The sequence below is a fragment of the Chenopodium quinoa genome, unplaced genomic scaffold (genome assembly GCF_001683475.1).
Source record: "Chenopodium quinoa cultivar QQ74 unplaced genomic scaffold, ASM168347v1, whole genome shotgun sequence".
In the NCBI taxonomy this organism is placed as follows: Eukaryota; Viridiplantae; Streptophyta; class Magnoliopsida; order Caryophyllales; family Amaranthaceae; genus Chenopodium; species Chenopodium quinoa.
This window is the reverse complement of record NW_018745569.1, coordinates 1,164,269-1,185,801: the sequence shown is the minus strand read 5'-3', so window position 1 is coordinate 1,185,801 and position 21,533 is coordinate 1,164,269. Positions and strand designations below refer to the sequence as shown.

Sequence of the window (21,533 nt, the reverse complement as noted above, 5' to 3'; positions counted from 1 at the left end):
TTTTATAACAAATATTCATTCATCAATCTGACACGGTGCACTTATTTTATAACAGATTATTGAGAACGCGGATAAATACCAACCGGGCTTAAAGTCTTTAACTACTAGGAGTATTAGTGATTTTTTTTTTATTTAATAACAAATAAATAATAATACTCCTTATGGTACAATTATAAGTTAGATGCTCCTAGCAAATTGATAATAATACTCCTATATTGAAACTCATTTGTCAATGAGAAAAATAGGAGCAAATAAGTGATATGATAAGCTATCACAATCATGGAAAATGTATGTTAGGCATTAAATGGGTTGGGTTGTCTAATATATTAAATGGAATTTGTCAAAAAACAACGTAATTCAATTTCAATTTTCATGAACCAGTCGTAATAGGTGGAGTGGTGGACTTTTCAGACACCATTCAACCCTTAAATGTCTTCTAGTTTTGACCATGATTTACCAATTTAAGCCACCCACATTTTTATTTCATGGAATTTTTATATTTTTTCTTCTTATGATTTTTGAGAGCCATATTTGTCAACATATATAAAAATAAAAATAAGGACTCGTAAACTAGGGGTACCATGTGGAGTGTGGTGTGGTGCATGTATAGAGCAATTCGTTTGAGTGATGCTCATTGCTCAATATTAGGGTTTAAAAGGTATTAACAATATTGCCAAAAAAAATAAACTTAGCTTTGTCCAAAATTTTACAAACCACAAAAAATGATATATATAAATAAATAAATCCTCAATAAAAATAAAAAAATTAAGAAAAAAAATCATACTTTGATTAATTAATGTTTTTAATTTCTTCATAATTCTCTGCAATATTGTTTAAAAAAAAAATAATTCTCTGCAATATATTCCCAATATATACAATATTATTTAATCTTATATTTTTTTTATAGATTCATTTGGTTGGAGGGATCAAATTTATTTGTGATTTTTTAAAGCATAACTTTTCCTTTATGAATATTTATTACTGTAATAGATACATCGTATTGCATGTAAGATCATTTGTGGATAAACTTTCATTTCAAAAGTACTTCGTATATAGATTTTTTTTTAAGGACTGTATATAGAATTTCTTTATTAACTCATGATTGCCATTTACAAGGACATAAAAATTAAGATATTGTCTAACAATTTTTTTAAGGAACAAGGGTACCCATTTGTAGGGTTTGGACTTAAGTTAAGTCAAACACCAACATGCTCAACTTAGTTTAATTTTACTTCACTAAGCTCAAGCTTATGCTTAAATTCGACTCAAACCGCATCATTCCCTTCAAACTCAACTCAAAAGATAACTTTCGAATTTGAGCTTTGTTGAAGGCAAATTCAAGCCAATGAATTATGAGCCCAACAAACATTTTAAATACTCTGCACTAACAACCAATAATATTATTGCTACTGTATAACAATGTAAAAAAAAATTTTCACGTCAAATAGAACAACCTTTATTACGAAGTACATTAGTATTACACCTTGAGTAACAAATTCAAAATTTATTCAAAATTTTAAGTCGAGACTCGAGACTTAATTACTTATTTATTTCAAAATTTTAAGTCGAGACTCGAGACTTAATTACTCGAGACCCGAATCAATTAAATACTGTATTAATGCTTTATTTATTTCAGAAAAGAAACAAAAGGGTAATCTACCAAAAATATAACCTCCACTTTCCTACAGAAGAAATTTGAATTTTTGATTTAGGTGCCGGCATGATTACACGCATCTCAGAATCACCAGATTTGAAACGTAAACCAGGAATAAAAAACACAAGTTAAAAAAATTTTGTGTCTTTCTTTTTAATATTTTCAAATCAACTTCCCCAATTTACAATTCCTCTGAATTCAACACTAGTAGAAAGAGGAGAGAGAAAGAGAAACCATTGCAAAATAAGCTGCTAAATCCTACACGCCTTGGATTTCCTCAACTCTACTCTTCCCTCATTTTCTACTCATTCTTTCTAGTTTTATATAATTTCCCTAGTTACATTTTCAACAATCTACTCAGTTTTTTCACTGTTCTTTGCTTTTTGCTGGATTTTTGCTTCTGGGTATAAGAATTATCCTGATTTTGTGGGTAATTTTTGAAGCAAATTGCTGTAATTTTTGCTGGTGAAACCCAGGTTCTATTTGTTAACTGTCAGATTGTGAATTCTGAGATCTGTTTCAAAAGATTTAGTTCTAATTTGGTCCAAACAGAGGTTGATTTTTTGGTGGGTATTTGATCAAGGCAATATTTGAGACTCCAAATTTGTAAGTCTGCAATCATTTTTTGATTCAATTGTTTATCCAATTTTATTGGGAATTGCAAGAATTTTTCTGGGTATTTGGGAATAGTGGAGTATAATTTATGCCTCATTGCTTGTGTTTGCATCTTATGTTGGTGGGACAGGTAGTTGTATAATATATAGTATAAGAGTGGGTCAAATTGAGGTTAAACTATATGAAATTGAATTTTCTGCATATTAATTTTGTGTACAAATTGTGGGGTTTGATTAAAGGAGACTACTGAAAGGTTGAAGAAGGTCCCCTATTGTGCTCACCAGATAAGTGATCGAAGTGGGTCCTTTCTGATAAAGTTTGATAATTGAAGTCCCTTTGTTGAAAGAAAGCAAGCTCTTTTTTGAGGAATTATTGATCTTTTAGCATAATATGGCACCTGCTGGGACTCATTCATCCTCAGGATCGAGGAATTCGTCGGGTAAGAAGGCGCCCAAGGGCCGGGTACCACCTTCTTTTAACTCTATTAAATCGTTGCCCGCCGGAATTAGGTTGATGGAGTCATCTGAGAAGGAGGGGCAATCAAATGGGGGTGATTCTGACTATAATAACTTAGAGGGGGTTGAATATGTTGCTGGCCAAGGGGAGCAGGTTAATGATGATTCACCTTATGGGGAGAGGGCTGTGCCTGTGTTGGATGAAGATTCTGAAATCGGTTCTTCGCCTTTGCCTTCGGTCCCGTCTATTGCTGACTCAAAATGGAATGACACTGCTTCTTATGCAAAGAAGAAGGTATATTGCCTGCTCTTTGATAGCATGTCTTTTAATGAGTCATGTATAGTAATTGTTTTTTTTTTTTTTAAGTTTCCTTGATCAACTGTAGTGATTACTGATAATGTGAAGCTTAGCTTTGGATTCATGTTTTCCAATCTTTAATTTCATTTCTTTGAGATAATAAATGCATTGCTTGTTCTTTGTAAGTTTGTAATCTGTGGTAGCATTCCCAACTTACGATCAGGATGCTTATAAGTCATCTCATTGTTGCAAACCTGCTATTGGTGCCACTTATGTCAATAGTATCATTGCTTTCTAGGCTTAAAATGGAGAAGCCACTTTGTTGTACTCCCTTTGTCCATATGTAATTGTCACATAAATAGTTCAAATTACATCATCAGCTTAACTTTTAATACTGTACAAACTACAAAGGAAACTTCTGGTTTGTTTGAATTTGCTTTTCACTTGGCTTGTTATATTGAATGTTACCCCTGATTGCCTCTTCCTAAGGATTATTATTTGTAGTAAAACTTGACATATGAAGAACAATTGTGAATTAAATGCGGGAGGAAAGAAAATTGTAACATGAAAAGGTAAAATTCTTCTTCTTCAAAAAAAAAAAAAAAAAAAAAAAAAGAAAATTGTAGAAATAATTAATCTTGTTGCTTCTCTTTTTGGTTTGTATCATCTGAGCCTAGATTGCTGTATCATGCATCCAGTTTATGAATACCCTTTTTACTAGTTATGTGGGTTCAGTATAAGATAAACCTGAACTTCATTTATTACCTTGTCGCTTAATATCTTTCATTGACCTTTCATTTGATAATATTTTTTTTTCCTCAAGGATTTGTGTACAAATAAGGTAATGTTTATTCATATTAGGAAATCAGATCAGACCACATCCATTTAGATCATATTAGATAAATTTAGATAACATCTGATGAGATGAATTGAACATAGCCTAACTCATTGCTGTTCTGAATTTCTGGTACATTGTTAACGTAGCCACATCTCTGATAATAATAGGGGTGTGTTCTGTTCACCTTGTAAAAAGGGTTTCAGGGCTAGTCTGGCTTAATAAGAATGTACCCTAAATGTCAAGCCACCATGTAGTCTGGGCAATACCTTCGAGGTAAAAGTTTTCTTTGGATTACATTTCTTTCCTCACACTTGGTAGTGTGCTGGTTCCATTAACTATTCGATTCCTTACTGATGTCTCACTTAATCTACTTTGGAGTCTATCAGATACTTATCTTTTGTGCCGTACAATTTAGAATTTTACTTAGTTCCTATATAATTACTTTTATTATTTGAGGAATGAATATTGAGTCTTTATTTTGTTACAATAGTTTTTAGAGAATTTTCCGTTTGTCATGAACCAAGTTATGAGACATATAGCTGTTGTATAATATTCACGAACAATAGTCTTTGTTGTTGTGATTGTTATGTTATGTGCTTATGTCTAGTCATCATCTAATGATATCACAGGTTTTTGTTGGTGGAATCCATATGATAAGGTTTCTTTGTACTCATTGTTGAACTTTGCTCTTTCAGAATGTTCAGGCTTGGTACCAACTCTCTGATGGGAACTGGGAGCTTGGAAAGATCATATCTGCTTCGGTAACAGAAAGTATCATTTCTCTACCAGAAGGAAAGGTAATTGATGATCTGAGAATGGAGTTTCTTTGAAAATTACTTTTTCCATGTTGATTAATCTTCTTCCTGGCCTCCATCATTAGGTTTTAAAGGTGCAAAATGATTGCTTATTACCAGCAAACCCTGATATCCTTGATGGCGTGGATGATCTAATGCAACTAAGTTATCTGAGTGAACCAACAGTTCTGTACAATCTTCAATACAGATATGATAGAGATATGATTTATGTGAGTCCTTTTCTTGTTAACTGTTGGCAAAGCATATGTATTTGTTTTCTTTTTCCTCACAACTTTTATTTCATTGTATGTTAGACTAAAGCAGGCCCTGTGTTAGTTGCCATCAATCCTTTCAAGAAAGTTCAACTATATGGAAATGAATATATTGAAGCATATCAGCGTAAATCCATTCAGAATCCGCATGTGTATGCAATTGCAGACACAGCCCTTCGGGAAATGAAACGAGGTGATTGCCTTTTTCCTTTTACATCCTTTATCTAGTGCGTAAGATGAGTACATTTAATAAAAAAATTACTCTCATATTATGTATCTCTAATATTCTGTTCTTTTTGGTTGACAGATGAAGTGAATCAGTCTATTATCATAAGGTGGGTGTAATCTTCAAACTTGTGTGTTCTTGGAATTCGTATGTATCAAGATTAGTTTTTGCATCACCTAATCAATTATTTCTTCTCCCTCTTTTATTAATGATGTTTGTGTACTGTTGAGGTCTTGTGATTTGAGCTTCTGAAGGTTTCTATATGTTGGCAAGCAGGTCAATAAATGGTTTTATGGGGGGCTAAAGCATTGATTTGATTTTCCAGTTCATAGTTGTTTCTGCTTTTCTGTTTGACCTTCTTCTATTGCACATTTGTATTTCTTAATCTTTTTGCTCATATTATTACGATCTTACATACTACTCTACACCAGGTCAATTAATTTGTTTTCATCCGCAATTTTAGTTTCTGTTTCATGTAATTCATGTGCGATGTGCAGTTTTTCCAGCATTTTCAATTGGTCAACATCATTGGTCCTGAATTATTTGGCAAGATGATCAGCATAATTTCTTTGTTTAGGCCCAGTTATCATAGCTAGTAATTCACTTATCAATTTTAGTAATCCATAATTTCCAATATACCCTCTTTCTTTGTTAACCTTGTCATTTTTTACAATTCTCACCATTTATCCTACTATTTGCTTTAAAATCAACTTATCAATTTTAGTAATTCTTAAAACTTGTTTGAAGTCAACTATGAAATGTATGGTGGAACGAAGGGAGTAGTATGCTTGAAGTTATTTGACTATGTACTTCCTTTTCACAAAATCACTGGCAAGCACCTTGTAAATTTTTTATTTGTCTGCTTTTTGAGTGGAGCAACAGAGTTGTATCCTTTTGCAGTGAAAAGATAACAAGGACAAGTTTAGAATTTAAATGAAGATGGACAAAATGTTGTGATGAGAGCACTCAACTTATTGCTACTGAAACTCATTACATATTTATGCAGTGGTGAGAGTGGAGCAGGAAAAACGGAAACAGCAAAGATAGCTATGCAGTATTTAGCTGCATTAGGAGGTGGTAGTGGAATAGAGTACGAAATATTAAAAACAAATCCCATTTTAGAAGCTTTTGGCAATGCTAAGACTTTACGAAATGACAACTCAAGTCGATTTGTAAGTAATGTCTTTAATTTTGAGGATTCAAAATTTATAATGGGCAGGTATACTATTGAGAGCATGCAATATTTACATCATTTAACTTGGATCAGGGAAAATTGATTGAGATCCTCTTCAGCGAGACTGGGAAAATTTCTGGGGCAAAGATCCAAACTTGTAAGTTTGATGATAGCTCTGTGAATTTGCCTTTTTATCTGGTTGTTTGTTTGTTTACTCTCAATGATATTTGAAATTGATACATTCATACTCAACTATTACTAACCTTTTGTCCTTTGTTCTCATCACATAATTTGTTTTGTGGATGCAGTCCTACTTGAAAAGGTTCGCTCATCTTCTGCTGATTTCTTTGCCTTAATTTGCTTAAAAATCCTAGTTTCTGATGTGACCTCATTTATGAACAGTCCAGAGTGGTGCAATGTGCTAAAGGTGAACGTTCGTACCATATATTTTATCAACTTTGTGCTGGAGCTCCAGCTGCACTTAGAGGTATGTTTGCCCTTATGCTTTTTCCATCTTTTTTGTGTTTTCCCTTGTATTGATCTTTTTACTGTAGGTGTTATTTGTTAACAGTCTTTACAGATCTTTACTTTCTCTACATTTCTGTGTGAAGTGTTCCGGTTTTGCATACAATATAGGAACATGTTTAATTGGGTAGACAAGTTCCAGTTCAGATTAGTAGTTTCAGATGAAAAGAACTGAATATGTTATTTATGATTTGGTGAGGTAAGGCCTACCATGATCAATAGTCAAAGCCTTAATAGTAGGGCACTGTCTGCCAAATTTCTCCTCTATAATGTCAACTTTACTCTTGTTTTCCTAATGTATTTAGTGTCTCATTACAACAATAACCAAAAAAAATAAATAAAAAATAATTCAGATCAAGCCTGTCACCTCGTGCATTTATGAATAATCCATTCTAGGATCTTGGACTCATATCATAGGTGTCAATGTATGTGATTTGCTATCATATGATTCATATCTATTTTACTCTTTTGTTTGATTTTTCAAATCTTGAAATTAGTTGAGTGAAATAGAATTTTGCAGTTACTTGTACTTCCGTGAATTATTTAAATATGATGAGCTTCAATCAGCTATTATAAGTTTGACAGTATGCATCCTTCACTTTGAGCCCTCAGCTGTATTATTGGACTTCCCAAAGTTTAAGTCCCTCAGCGTGTACACAAAATTTCCAAATTCTGAACGGCCAATTTCATTTTGGTCTGGTTGCATGAAGATCCTCTGAGTTATCACTGTTTTCTGAAAAAAGTCATTACCTGTGACCATTTTGCTGTTTTGCTTGCAATGTCATGATGTACTGTTCCTATGATCAATTTGTTGTAAATCTCATATATTCAATATCCTTTTCTTCCTGACACACAGAAAAATTAAATTTGAAGAGTGTTGAGGATTACAAATACCTGATGCAGAGCAGTTACACCATTACGGGTGTGGATGATGCTGAACAATTTCGTATTGTTACGGTAGTCTTTTTCTCCTTGTTCAAAAATGATTTTCAAAATTTTTAATTGTAAAAGTGATTTTGATCCTTTTTGGATGTTTTGAAATATGTTGATAGGCCCCTGGACTTTGCTCTTGTTATTTATGTGCATCATTTTCAGGAAGCTTTGGATGTAGTTCATGTCACAAAGGATGACCAAGAGAGTGCATTCGCAATGCTTGCTGCGGTCTTGTGGCTAGGAAATGTCTCTTTTACGATCATTGACAATGAAAATCATGTAGAACCTGTGGCCGATGAGGGTAAGCTTGTCCTGGAATGTCAATCATAGCTTGTGAAACTCTTCTTTTTCAGATATCTTTAAAGTTTAAACCCAGAAAGAACATGAACCAGAATTTGATAATCTGTGCATTTGATTCATACAATTTTTCCGCGCATTATGGTAATACATTGATAATCTTACCACTTTTGTACAAGTAACACCATTCAAGAAATCAATTTTGAAAGGAAAATTATTTAAGAAAACAAATTAAAACAACTATGCAGAGAGTGGGTCTTTTCTGGCCCATAAAGAACCTGTTTTACACCCTTACGAACAGGGGGGAAAAAAACCTATTTTCTTATCCACCACCTAAAATTATTGTTTATGTAATGTGCTTGTAAGAATTTTTGTTTTGATTGTGATTTTAACTCCACTTTTGTTATTCTTCCTTTTCCAGCTCTGCTTACTGTGGCAAAATTGATTGGTTGTGAAGTTAAGGAGTTACAGCTTGCTTTGTCTACAAGAAAAATGAAAGTTAGAAATGACATAATTGTTCAGAAGCTGAAGCTATCTCAGGTAAATGATTTTCTTTCTTTAGAACATTGACATCAACACAACCCCATGGTATCTTAGGCTCTTGCTAAGGCAAGGCCGCACAATATGATCCAAATTCCAAAATGCAAGGGATCTCTATTACTTCACAAGAAATTAGAAGTGCGTTGTGCATATTGTTTACTGAGTTACGATATATCTAGTGAGTCATAGTCCGAAACAAAAGAAGATAAAGTATTTTTATACACATGTCTCTAATTATTAATGTATTCCTTTCCTGTAATTAAGGTAAAAATCAATTTAAGTGAACTTTCTGAATCCAGACACTTTGGCTCTTTATATTGGTTCTCATTCTTACTCCATCTTTTATCTCACATTTGGCTCCATTTATGGTCTGTCTTGCATGCTGTTGTTATACTAAATTGGATTGTCAAAGTATTGGCCTAAAAAAAGTACATTAGCGGGAGCAGTAAGCTATATTTACAAAGAAGCTGATCGAGCACATACTGTACCATATCAACTTTTTTTTTATTTTAATTTTAATTTTTTTTAATTTTTTATTTTTTTTATGATAAATGATAGAGAGGGTATTATCCAAGATAAAAAGGAGAGCTAGAGTTAATGCCCTCAACTCAACTGCTGCTTGTAATATAACAATTGACTTCAGCTATACAACAGTTTGAAAATTGAAAAAACTTGACTCTTGACACAATTAGGCTTTGCTCTCTGAGAAACTAGGATCTCTTTCTTTTCTGTTAACGGCCCAAGCCACAGAACCATCCTCCGCATTGCTTACTCCTTCCTTTTCATGTCATAAGAACAATCTTTGTCCACATAAGGTCGATCCCAAGTGCCCAACTCATTACACAAAGCTAACTGCCAATTACATGCTTACCATATCATCACCCTGTCTCGTTTTATGAAGTTCTTGCCTATGTTGTGATGAGGATATCAGGTGTAAAAAGCCTTGGTCCTGCATTATCGTTACTGACTACTGACTTGACATAATGGAAAATGTATATTGTTATTATTTTAAAAACACAGATGGTTTTGATGCTTGAGATGCAAGGCTCATTATAATGAGTCTATTCGAGAAGTAGTTCTTTCACACCATAATATAATGCGTATTAAGAAATGAGATTTCATTCAACATTTTAACAAGAGAAACTTGACATTATTTTACCACCAATTACTTCACTTTGATAGTGTAAGATCATGCCACTTTAGTTTGAAAGCTTGATCGTACAGTGGCTTCACTAATTGTCGTAATTGATATCCATACTAACGAGTAGATGAAGTAAAATCAGTTCTCAAATTTTGGAAATTGAGACATCATTGTAAGAGTATAAAATGACATGGATTGGAGGGATTTATATTAATCTGATTGGATATAGGATAACATTTTTATGAATCTTATTAGTGAATTTTTGGCTGATCAATTTTGATGTTTATAACATATTAATATCTTTCAGAACTATATCCAAATCTTTGCAATTTAATGTTGAACAGATTATGTAACTTTACAGGTTTACATCTGTTGCATCTCTGCTTGTATCTGCCTAAAGATAGGAAGTTTGGTACCAACTAGTTGTCTCCATTGGATTTGGAGTTTCGGACCTGAATACATGAGACTAGCTGTTTGGTTAAACTATAGATACCAAAAGAGCCAAGCATAAAGGACTATATGTGATGAATTAAGCATGAGATCAAACAGATTTGAACATTAGGTGAATAGTTTTCAGTCTAACAGATTAGATGAGGGATTGTGCTTCTTGTCATGTTTTGCCTGACCCTTATCTGATCTTAAGTTCCTGCTGGGCATTCAATGAGTTGTGTCTTTTTGCATTTTAAATTTTAATATATTCTAAATGACATTGTTAGAGCATGTAAAATGAGTTTGGATTTTTGGATTGATCTGTACTTTCTTTTTCAGGCAATTGATACTCGTGATGCATTGGCGAAATCTATCTATTCCTGCTTGTTTGATTGGCTCGTAGAACAAATCAACAAGTCTCTTGGTGTTGGAAAAAGGCGTACTGGAAAATCCATCAGCATTCTCGACATATATGGTTTTGAATCATTTGAAGTACGTTTTTTTTTTTTAAAAAAAAAAAAATAAAATATTATTACCGATTTTTTGTTGTTTTTGCTTAACCTTCCTATCTATGTTTTCTTTCCCCCTGGGCTTCTGTTGTTCTCACTTAACTTTCTATTTCATTTCTTTAACTAACTTCAACATACTTATTATATATTTTGATTCAGAGAAATAGCTTTGAGCAGTTCTGCATCAATTATGCAAATGAGAGACTGCAGCAGCACTTCAATCGTCATCTGTTCAAATTAGAGCAGGAGGTTAGTTTGTAAGGAAAGTTTGGATATACCAAACTCCTTATTAGGTAAATGTATCTCTATAAAATTTAAGGTCAGGCATTACTTCCTTTCTGCCGAAGTTTGCATGCCACTAAACCATGCCCATATGTGATTGAAGCCCTGAAGGGGATGATGATTTTCTGAATAAAGTGTGATGGGGTGGTTGATTATGGCTTGCTTCGTTATCGTTGTACATTAATCAACCTGTAGTTGTTAGTAATGATAATGATACTAGTGAATTATCTGATTTCTGAGAATGAAATTTGGCATATGTCATATATCCATACATACCAATAATATTACTATACCTGACTATTTATTGATTTTAATCCAGGAATATATTCAAGATGGAATTGATTGGACAAAAGTTGAATTTGAAGACAACCAAGCTTGTCTTAATCTGTTTGAAAAGGTAATATCTATATTTCTGTTCATTTGAAGCTGAAACACTTAAAGGACTGTTAATATTAAATTTTGACTGCGACGACACATTCTGTTGAATATCCCGTTTGTTATGCAAAAAACCAAATAATGTACTTTGTATTTCATGTAAATTCTACTGGAGCATGACCCGTCTTTTTTGCAGAAACCTCTTGGGCTGCTGTCTCTACTTGATGAGGAGTCCACCTTTCCGAATGGCACAGACCTTAGTTTTGCTAATAAGCTTAAGCAGCATTTGAAGTCCAACTCATGTTTCAAAGGAGAGCGTGAGAAAGCTTTTACTGTGTCTCATTATGCAGGAGAGGTAATGAGCAGTTAAATTCTTTTAGTTTCGTTTGCTGTATTCAATCAATTGTGATTGTATTTTGAAAATGCTGAATGTTAGCAAGTTGTTCCTTTTGTCATAATCATACTCTTGTTATTCATGATTTACTTAAGCAAATTTGTGATAAAATCACTCATTTCTCTCTTCAATGTTATGGAAGGGAGGACTATATATCTTAATTTCCAGAAGAATAGATGGGATGCATCTTAGGTTGTTACTTATGACTATCTGCTGATATATATCATTGGTGTGATGTTACTTCACTTTGCAGGTTTCATATGATACAACAGGATTTTTGGAGAAGAACAGAGATTTGATGCACTTGGACTCTGTTCAACTTCTGTCTTCTTGTAAGACTTCCCTCCCACAAAAGTTTGCATCAAGCATGCTTGTACAGTCAGAAAAGCCTGTTGTCGGTCCTTTATTCAAATCAGGGGGAGCTGATTCGCAAAAATTGAGTGTCGCAGCAAAATTTAAGGTACATATCCTGTCTCTTTGCTATGAATTAATGTAGCATTGGTGGGGAGGTTGGTTACTCTGATTGCAGTATCAAACTAAACTTATATAACTCAAGGTCTGAGTAACTTGCCCCTTGATCTTTAATTGACCATGAAGGGCAGAAGGCTGTTTTAACTTCGCAGGTTGTGTATAAGTTTAGTTGAAGTTCTTTTGTAGTATCATTTCAAACTATGCTCATTTCTTACATCTAAGAATTTGCAATGATGACAAAAAGAGTGAGATGCCTGTTTCTTAGTAATGACCTGTTCTTTTTATTTTGGGGGTAGAGGGAACAAAAAAACTGCTAGTATAAGCTTATATTTCGCTGCTCAACTATTCTAACTGCATGTATGGTGTACTTAGGGTCAACTATTCCAGCTAATGCAACGTCTGGAAAGCACAACGCCCCATTTTATCAGATGCATTAAACCAAACAACTTGCAGTCTCCTGGAATATACGAACAAGGACTTGTACTACAACAACTAAGATGTTGTGGTGTCCTTGAAGTAGTTAGAATTTCAAGGTCGGGCTTTCCTACCCGAATGACACACCAGAAGTTTGCCAGAAGGTGTAGATCTCTCGTGTGTAATAATTTTATAGCTCCCAATATTTTGTCCATTTACAGCTCTCAAATTATAGTTAACTTTCATTTTGTTGTTGATTTAGGTATGGCTTTCTTCTTCTGGAGAGTGTTGCATCTCAAGATCCGTTGAGTGTTTCAGTTGCAATTCTTCATCAGTTCAATATCCTACCTGATTTGTATCAAGTTGGTTACACAAAACTATTCTTCCGAACAGGACAGGCAAGATTACCCTTTTGTTTTCCCTTTGTTCGTTTTTTAATTAAATTAATCTGAGTCATTGTTACTGCTTCCATCCAATATTATTAGTGACAATTTTCTTGTCTAGATGCTTTTTAATATTTGTCAAGTTTTTAATAGTAATAATAGTTATATAGATGGACATTCTGATCTTAAAAGTCTAAATGGTGATTGGGTGGTTGTGAATTGTGAGGCATTGTAATTAATGATGTATACATTATTTCCCCCCTTAAACATGAGCAAGTATTAGTGGATGGTGGGTGTATTAGGTTTATATAAGGCTATGTTCTGTTAAAATACACGGTTTGCCTTCTAATAGTAATTATAGTACCCTGTATTACTTAAATAAAGAAAGGATTATCTTACGTGATAAAAAAAAAAAAAAAAGTAGTTTCTTTTTCAGTCACTTGATAGAAAGACTACTCATGTAGTTTTTTATATTTTATCTTTAAATGGTAAGGAGGACCCTGACCTCAGTCCTCACGGTTTTCTTTATCCTCATGTAGTTACGTGAGGATATATGGTCAATATATTAATTATTAATGCTATACTAAACATACCAATAAGAAAAAAGAAGTCACAAATTACCATTTACAAAAAGTAAGGCTTGTTTTCGGTAGTGGTATAATGAGAAACAATGAAAGTCCAAGGTTGTAGAGAATTCTGCTTACTGTATTTCTCTTGCAGTTTGGAAAGGGAAGGCCTTTGGATAGACGGTTTTTTCCCCCTAACATATCTTAAACCTCCTGAACAAGAATCGGGAAATATGAGGATTGTTTATCTTCATAATTTTTTAACCTGTTTGTGATTGTTAACCATATTAACAGAAGTATATTTAATGCTCAGATTGGAGTGCTTGAGGACACAAGAAATCGGACGCTTCATGGCATTTTACGTGTTCAAAGCTGTTTCAGAGGGTACAAGGCTCGGTGCCTTGTGAAAGAAACTGAAAGAGGAATTTGCACACTTCAGTCATGTAATATTTCTCCTCGGACTTATTTGTCAACTATCTGTATTAGCATGAAAATAGAGATGTTCTGTTATCACTGTTCACATTTTATGTTTATGAGTCTATTTGAAAGCCGATGAGAATGAGACAATATGAGTATTAAGACCATGCTTTGAATTGTTTAACACATCAGGATTTGATGAATGAATTATTTAAATTGGTTTGGCAGTCATTCGCGGTGAGAAAACCAGGAAGGAATTTGCAGTCTTACTTAGGAGACAGAGAGCTGCCATAACTATACAGAAACAAATAAAGGGTCAGATTACGAGAAAACAATTCTTGGAAGCAACTGATGCATCGATAGTGATACAATCAGGTAAATTCAGTTCTTTTTGGTTCTGATTGGATTGCCTTTTTTAATATATAGTTTAAGTGGACCATGTAGTGTAGGTAATTTGCCTCTTCTTTTCCCCTTATACTGAGTGGTGGCTAGGGGAAATTCAGATGGTAAGAAAAAGGTACTCCCTCCATTCCATAATAATCGCAATCGCAACACTAGGCATTGCACAAAGTTTAAGGAAAATTATAGGGTAGGGACCATAGGGGGAATTTTATAATATACTTCCATGTATAGTTCAATCAATCAATCGAAGCCTTAATCCCATAAGTGGGGTCGGCTAACATGAACCAAATTTGATTATTCCGTGTAGTCATCGACATAAATCTTCCTCCTCCAGATCCAATGCTTCATCCTCATGCAAATCCATACATTTCATATCCTTTCTAACTCCTTCCAACCAAGTCATTTTCGGTCTCCCTCTCCCTCGTTTAACCCCTCCATGGTCCCACTCTTCCACTCTTCACACCGGTGCACCTTCGGGTCTCCGTCTTACATGCCCAAATCAACGCAGACGATTTTCCCTTAGTTTATCTGCAATGTCTGCCACACCTACTTTCTTGCGAATAACCTCATTTCTGATTCTATCTCTTAGAGTGTTCCCACACATCCACCTTAACATGCGCATTTCCGTAACCTTCATTTTTTTAATGTGCTCCTTCTTAGAAGCCCAACATTCTGTACCATAGAGCAACACTGGTCTTATGGCAGTCCTGTAGAATTTTCCCTTTAACTGTAAGGGAATGCTTCGGTCACATAACACTCCTGTGGCCGCTCTCCATTTAAGCCACTCCGACTTAATCCTGTGAGCTACGTCTTGATCAATGTCACCATTCTTTTGGATGATTGACCCAAGATACTTAAAGCATTCAGTCATGGTCAAATCTTTTCCATCCAAACTCACCACTTCATTGCTTGTCCCCCTCTAAGTACCAAAACGACATACCAAATATTCAGTCTTACTCGGACTTAGCTTAAACCCTCTAGATTCCAACCTTTGCCTCCATTGCTCCAACTTAGCGTTAACCCCATTCTTATTTTCATCCACCAAAACGATATCATCTGCGAACAACATAAACCATGGAACCTCATCTTGAATTGGTCTATTTACTTCATCTAGAACCGTTGTAAAAAGAAAAGGGCTTAATGCAGACCCTTGATGCAATCCGATTGTAATAGGGAAATCTTTTGTCAACCCTCCACATGTCCTCACATTTGTTGACACATCCCGATACATAACCTTAACCAGGTCCACGTACCTTCGTGGGATACCTTTCTTCAACATTGCCCACTAAAGTATCTCTCTTGGCACCTTGTCGTATGCCTTCTCTAAATCAATAAAGACCATATGAAGATCCTTCTTCTTTACCCTATAAAACTTCATCATTTGTCTTATCAAATGGATTGTTTTCATAGTAGATCTCCCAGGCTTAAAACCAAATTGGTTATCCGAAATGCTTGTGCATGCCCTCAACCTATGTTCAATCACCCTTTCCCACAACTTCATAGTGTGGCTCATAAGCTTGATCCCTCGATAGTTAGAACAACAATCTTGAGCGTCTCCTTTGTTTTTATAGACCGGGACCAAGGTGCTCTTCCTCTAATCTTACGGGATCCTTGTAGCCGTCCATATCTTGTTGAAAAGGTCTGTTAACCAATCAATACCAATCTTACCCAAACACCTCCACACCTCTATTGGTACACCATCGGGGCCAACCGCCTTCTTAGGCTTCATCTTCTTCAGTGCAATCTCCACCTCTACTCTTCTAATCCTCCGCACGTACTCCATGTTGATATCTTCATCACTCACGGAGGTATCTCTTGTCACAACTCCATTACTTCCATTAAACAATTCATCGAAGTACCTCTTCCACCTTGATGTCCTCCTCTTGTACTAGGACCATTTGGTTCTTATATTTGACACACTTCACCATGCCAATATTCTTCCTTGTCTCTTGTCTTCTCTTTGCCATCTTATAAATGGTCTTTTCTCTCTCCTTGGAGTCAAGCTTTTCATAAACCTCCTGATAAGCCTTTTCTTTTGCTTGGCGAACAACTGCCTTTGCCTTACTCTTAGCCTCTTTATACGCTGCAAAGGTTTCGTCACTTCTACATTTTCCTAAGGCTAGATAGCATTCTCTTTTTTGCTTAATTATTGCTTTCACCTCTTCATTCCACCACGAAGTATCAAGCTCTTCCCCTTGATTCCCCTAAGACCTCTTTGGCCACTCTCAGGAAACAGTTCTTCATTCGTAACCAAGTCATGTTTGGATCCACCTCTCCATTCCAATCCGCCTCCTTAATTACCTTTTCTGTAAAAACCTTAGCCTTTGCATTCGTTAGAGTCTACCGTCTTATCATTGGCTCCTCCTATCTTCCTTTTTCCTTCGCCTTCTCTTTCAAACAGATAGTCATTACCAAAAGCCATTGTTGGGTGACCACACTCTCTCCTAGGATTACCTTGCAGTTTAGGCAACTTTGTCTATCCGTGCTCCTTGTGAGCAGGAAGTCTATTTGTGTTGCATTTGCTCCACTCTGAAAAGTTATCAAGTCTAAATCCCGCTTCTTAAACCAAGTATTAGCCAAAATTAAATCATATGATTGGGCAAAATCCATTATAGCTTCACCACCTGCGTCCCTCTGCCCATACCCAAAGCCTTCATGGACACTCTCATAGCCATCTCGGCTCTCCCCAACGTGCCCATTTAAATCACCTCCAATATATAATTTCTGTGAGTGGTGGACACCCTGTACCACCTCGTCTAAATCCTCCCAAAATTGTGGTTTATCTTCTGCATCCAAACCAACTTGGGGAGCATAAGCACTAATAACATTCACAATCTCCTTGCCACATAGCAACTTCACCCTTATCAACCTATCAATCTTCCGATAGACCTCGATTACCTCTTTCGACAACCTCTCATCGAGAATCACACCAACTCCGTTCCTAGCTCCACCATTCCTAGTCCTGTGGTTTCTTGTCCAACGTACCACACCTTATACCCCAAAATCAAGCCTCGAGCTCCTTCTCCTGTCCACCTTGTCTCTTGGAGGCACATGATGTTTACGCGTCTTCTCTTCATCACTTCTACCACTACTTCCCCGTAAGAGACCACACATTCCAAGAACCAATCCGCAAACTAGAGTCCTTTCTCCCACGCTCCCTCATAACACACTCACTCGTACCACGCTCCCTCCTGTTCCCAACTGCAAGCCCTTGATCATTTGACACCACACTTGGGCAATGTGGCGCGTCGCTTCCGGGCGACGACCTAGCAACCCTTGCATACTTACCACTGCACCAGGTCTCGGAAGTGCAACGCGTTGCTCAGTAGGGAACGCCCCAATGGCACGCCCTTGCTCATTTGACACCACACTCGGGCAATGTGGCACGTCGCTTCCGGGCGACGACCTAGCAACCCTTGCATACTTATCACTACACCCGGGTTTAGGAAGTGCAGCGCGTCGCTGAGTAGGGAACGCCCCCACGAAAATACCAGTTTGGCTCATGTCAATGGATGTGACAAAGTTTTACACTGGTTGGGCCTACCGAAACCCTCCTCCTTTATCCAGGCTTGGGACTGGCCTGGCGGAGTTACTTCCATGTATAGTTATTGGAGATATATTCATTTGTTAGTTGGAGAGAAATAATAAAAAGAGGTTGGTAGGAGAGAGAAATAATAATATAGTAGTGGTTCCTTTTTAAATATGGAAGGTTGGCAGTTATTATGAAACGGACTTGAAAAGAAAGTGTTGTGATTATTACGAAACGGAGGGAGTAATGCAAACGCTATGATGGGTGTTATGTGATACTCCTATATTCAACCTTTAATGTCTTTACTGCATCATCATTGATTATCCTTTCATCTCTAAATGTACGGAAATGGAGATATATCTTTTTGGCCAATTGCTACTTTTGATTTATGCTCTTCGAAACTCTTAACTAATAATAATTTTCCTTTATGCTCCTTTGGCATAAATCTCTTACAGTTATTCGTGGCTGGCTAGTCAGAAAATGCTCTGGAAATATTGGCTTGCTAAATTTTGGTGACAAAGCGGTAATCACTCACTCTTTCTGAAACTTTCTGTAGTTTATTAAAATGATTGATTATTTGATTGTTTTGATTTGATCTCCTTGTTAAGCAATTTTCCTTTGTAAGTATTTTTATTCTAGTTTTTTTACATTTTGACAGAATTGTTTTCTGCATGGGCCAATAGCCAGCCAGTAGTAAAATTTCTTTGCATTGAGTATGTGCCTAGTTTTGGGCAGCAGGGCATGCAAATTGAAGCCTTCTAATTTCATTATTATCCTAACTTGAAAAGGAACTTGAGCTGCTTCAATCTAGTTATTTATGTAAGATATTGGGTAGCAACTCTAGCAAATTTGTGTCTATTTAGGGTTTTGTTGGGTTTCAATTTTGCTAGTATGTTTTGCCCCAATATTTTGATTCTTCTTATAAATTTGAATAACTATTATTCTTCATTTTAAATAAACCAATTAATGCATTTGTCTATTGTCTCAAATAGGGCAATGAATCAGATGAAGTTCTGGTGAAGGCCTCTTACCTTGCAGAGTTGCAGCGACGCGTTCTAAAAGCTGAGGCAGCCCTTAGAGAAAAAGAAGAAGAGAATGAGATCCTTCATCAGAGGTTGCGTCAGTATGAAAACCGTTGGTCTGAGTACGAATTGAAAATGAAGTCTATGGAAGAAGTTTGGCAGAAACAGATGAGATCACTACAATCTAGCCTTTCTATTGCGAAGAAAAGCCTTGCAGTAGATGATTCAGCCAGGCATTCTGATGCATCAGTAAATGCAAGTGATGAGAGAGAATATAGTGGTGATACTGGCGGTGATGTTACCTTCAGAAGTCAAGAAAGCAACGGGGTTAGGCCTATGAGTGCTAGTTTGAGTGTGATTAGTCGGTTGGCAGAGGAGTTTGAGCAGAGAAAACAAGTATTTGGAGATGATGCCAAGTTTTTGGTGGAGGTGAAGTCAGGTCAGGTAGATGCTTCTCTGAATCCTGACAGAGAACTGAGAAGGCTTAAACAGATGTTTGAATCCTGGAAGAAGGATTATGGAGCGAGATTGCGGGAAACCAAAGTAATTTTGCATAAGCTTGATAGTGAGGAAAGGGTGAGTGACAAATTAAAGAAGAAATGGTGGACTAGAAGGAACAGCACACGGTTAGGCTAGAATTTTAGTTTGTTACAGGATTGATTACTGAACTGTGAGGGCTGTCATGCCAAAAATTATATAAGCCTATGTAATTATGAAATTGAGTTGGTTCACTGTGCAGCATAGATCCTGCCCCTCCCAAAAAAAAAAAAAAAAAAAAAAAAAGGAAAAAAGAAGTGAAGCATAGAATTTAAGGTATATGTGTATCATTTTCGGCTTTTTTTTCCTCTTTCAAAATTCTTCTTTGTATGGAACCTGAACTACAGTCAAAAGGCTATGACACCGATTTTTGTGTTGTCGTCTTCAGCCAGACGGATTAGTAGCAGTGAGTTGAATGTTTCAGCTGACTATTTTCTATGGCGAAAATGTAACTAGGTTTTTTTTGGTGTATATATTTGTTTGGTGTAGTGAAGTTTATAGTATTGCTAGCTGCTGCCTGTCATTTGGAACTATTGCATCATAAACACTGTTACTATGTTACATTCTGTCAAACTATTTTTTTTTTTTTTTTTTGTCGTTTGAAAAGCACAGAATTGAAAAGCATTACCAAGAGTAAGTGTGACTGAGAGATGCAAAAACAAAGAAGAAATTTGCTGAAGCCTTGTTGTATGAACAGCAAAGCAAGCTACTTAGTACTCACTAGTGTCCTCAGCTATATGCCTATATTGGCAACATTCCCCTCCCCGGCTCTCCCTCTTAGTTCAGCGGGTGAGGGAGGGAGCGAGGAAGAGAGGCGTTGGTGTTACTCCCAACATCCTTAAATCCTTTATGTTGTCCCATTATATTTTTGGAGGTCAAGTTTTTTTTAAAAAAAATAAAAAATTTACCATGGATTCACATTAATCTTTAAGAAACAATGTAATCAAATAGAATATTGTCCACCTCATTTGAATATACATCCTTTGTTCAAATGAAGATTTTAATGGCTTAATACATATTTTGTATATTGTAAAATTCTAAAATGGCAAACGAATGATTTTTAAAACGATAGAAAGGGTAGGTTCCATAACCAAATCGAAGACCGAAAATTTGAAAACAAGACCCGAGATCATGTTGATTACACTAGGATCAAATCAATAAAATTGGTCCAAATCTATTCCAAAATTGACTGGATCGATTTAATTATTACGGAGTATTGAGAATTTTGAATAGTAGTACGGAAATGGAAATACGGATTAAAAGAAAACTAATTGTAAAGTTTATTTTCAAACATTATACTTCGTAAAAGAGAAAATTAATCATTCTAAAGACTTTTACTAATTCAATATAAGCCTATTTCTACCGAGTTTTTGACTAGATTGGACCAAATACTGATAATTATACATTTCGACTCAAATATTGGACTGATTTTCTTAGGTCTGATGTGGTTGGACTTATTTCTAGTTCACACAAGTTTTTGAGCATCCTTCTTCTTTACAAAAAAAAAAAGAAAAAAAAGAAAACACCTCCCTTGAATTCGTCATTGTGGTGGTTTTTGAGCTTTTTCTTCGTTGAAGAAGCTTTTGAGGGAAAAATTATCAACAAATATTCTTTTAATTCAATTTAGGGTTCTTTTAAGGTGGTTATATTATTGCTCATAAACGAGAAGAATATACTTTAGTAAGTTTAGGGTCAATTAGTTAAAATACCAAGAATGAGACACCAATTTAGTTTTTCTTCTTAAATTTTCTACAATTTTTATTAATATGAGTTTTAATCACAGTTTGACATAGTTTTTCAGTAATGTGAGTATCTTATCTCAGTAATTTAATTGATTATGTTATTAAAATGAGTTGATACTAAAACAAGTCACCGAAGTTTGATAGAAGTTGCAATTTAAGTCCTCCCTCCTTCCTTTTATTAAGTGCTTGTTTTTTGAATTAGGTGTCCCAAAATTAAGTGATTATTTCTATTTTTTGTTTCATTTATAATTACCTACATACCTCAACTTTATACCTTTTAACATACTAAACTTCCCTAA

At 35.4% G+C, this 21,533-nt stretch overlaps 1 protein-coding gene across 2 annotated transcripts; it reads left to right on the top strand.

Annotated features, from left to right (window-relative positions):
- Positions 1-1,658: 1,658 nt before the first annotated feature.
- LOC110716294 (myosin-1-like) lies at positions 1,659-20,053 on the top strand. Of its 2 annotated transcripts, none has more exons than XM_021894907.1 (24): positions 1,659-2,260; positions 2,512-3,019; positions 4,556-4,657; positions 4,741-4,884; positions 4,969-5,119; positions 5,234-5,261; positions 6,159-6,324; positions 6,420-6,483; positions 6,635-6,648; positions 6,729-6,813; positions 7,708-7,808; positions 7,947-8,085; positions 8,503-8,621; positions 10,531-10,683; positions 10,860-10,949; positions 11,302-11,379; positions 11,554-11,712; positions 12,005-12,211; positions 12,595-12,800; positions 12,899-13,034; positions 13,899-14,028; positions 14,231-14,377; positions 18,389-18,456; positions 18,926-20,053. In XM_021894907.1, exons 2-24 carry the CDS (start codon positions 2,660-2,662, stop codon positions 19,589-19,591), a joined length of 3,513 nt encoding a protein of 1,170 aa, XP_021750599.1. In that variant the 5' UTR covers positions 1,659-2,260; positions 2,512-2,659; the 3' UTR covers positions 19,592-20,053. The 2 variants fall into 2 exon arrangements, with proteins under 2 accessions (XP_021750599.1, XP_021750598.1); XM_021894906.1 differs by having other exon boundaries at positions 2,509-3,019.
- Positions 20,054-21,533: the final 1,480 nt, after the last annotated feature.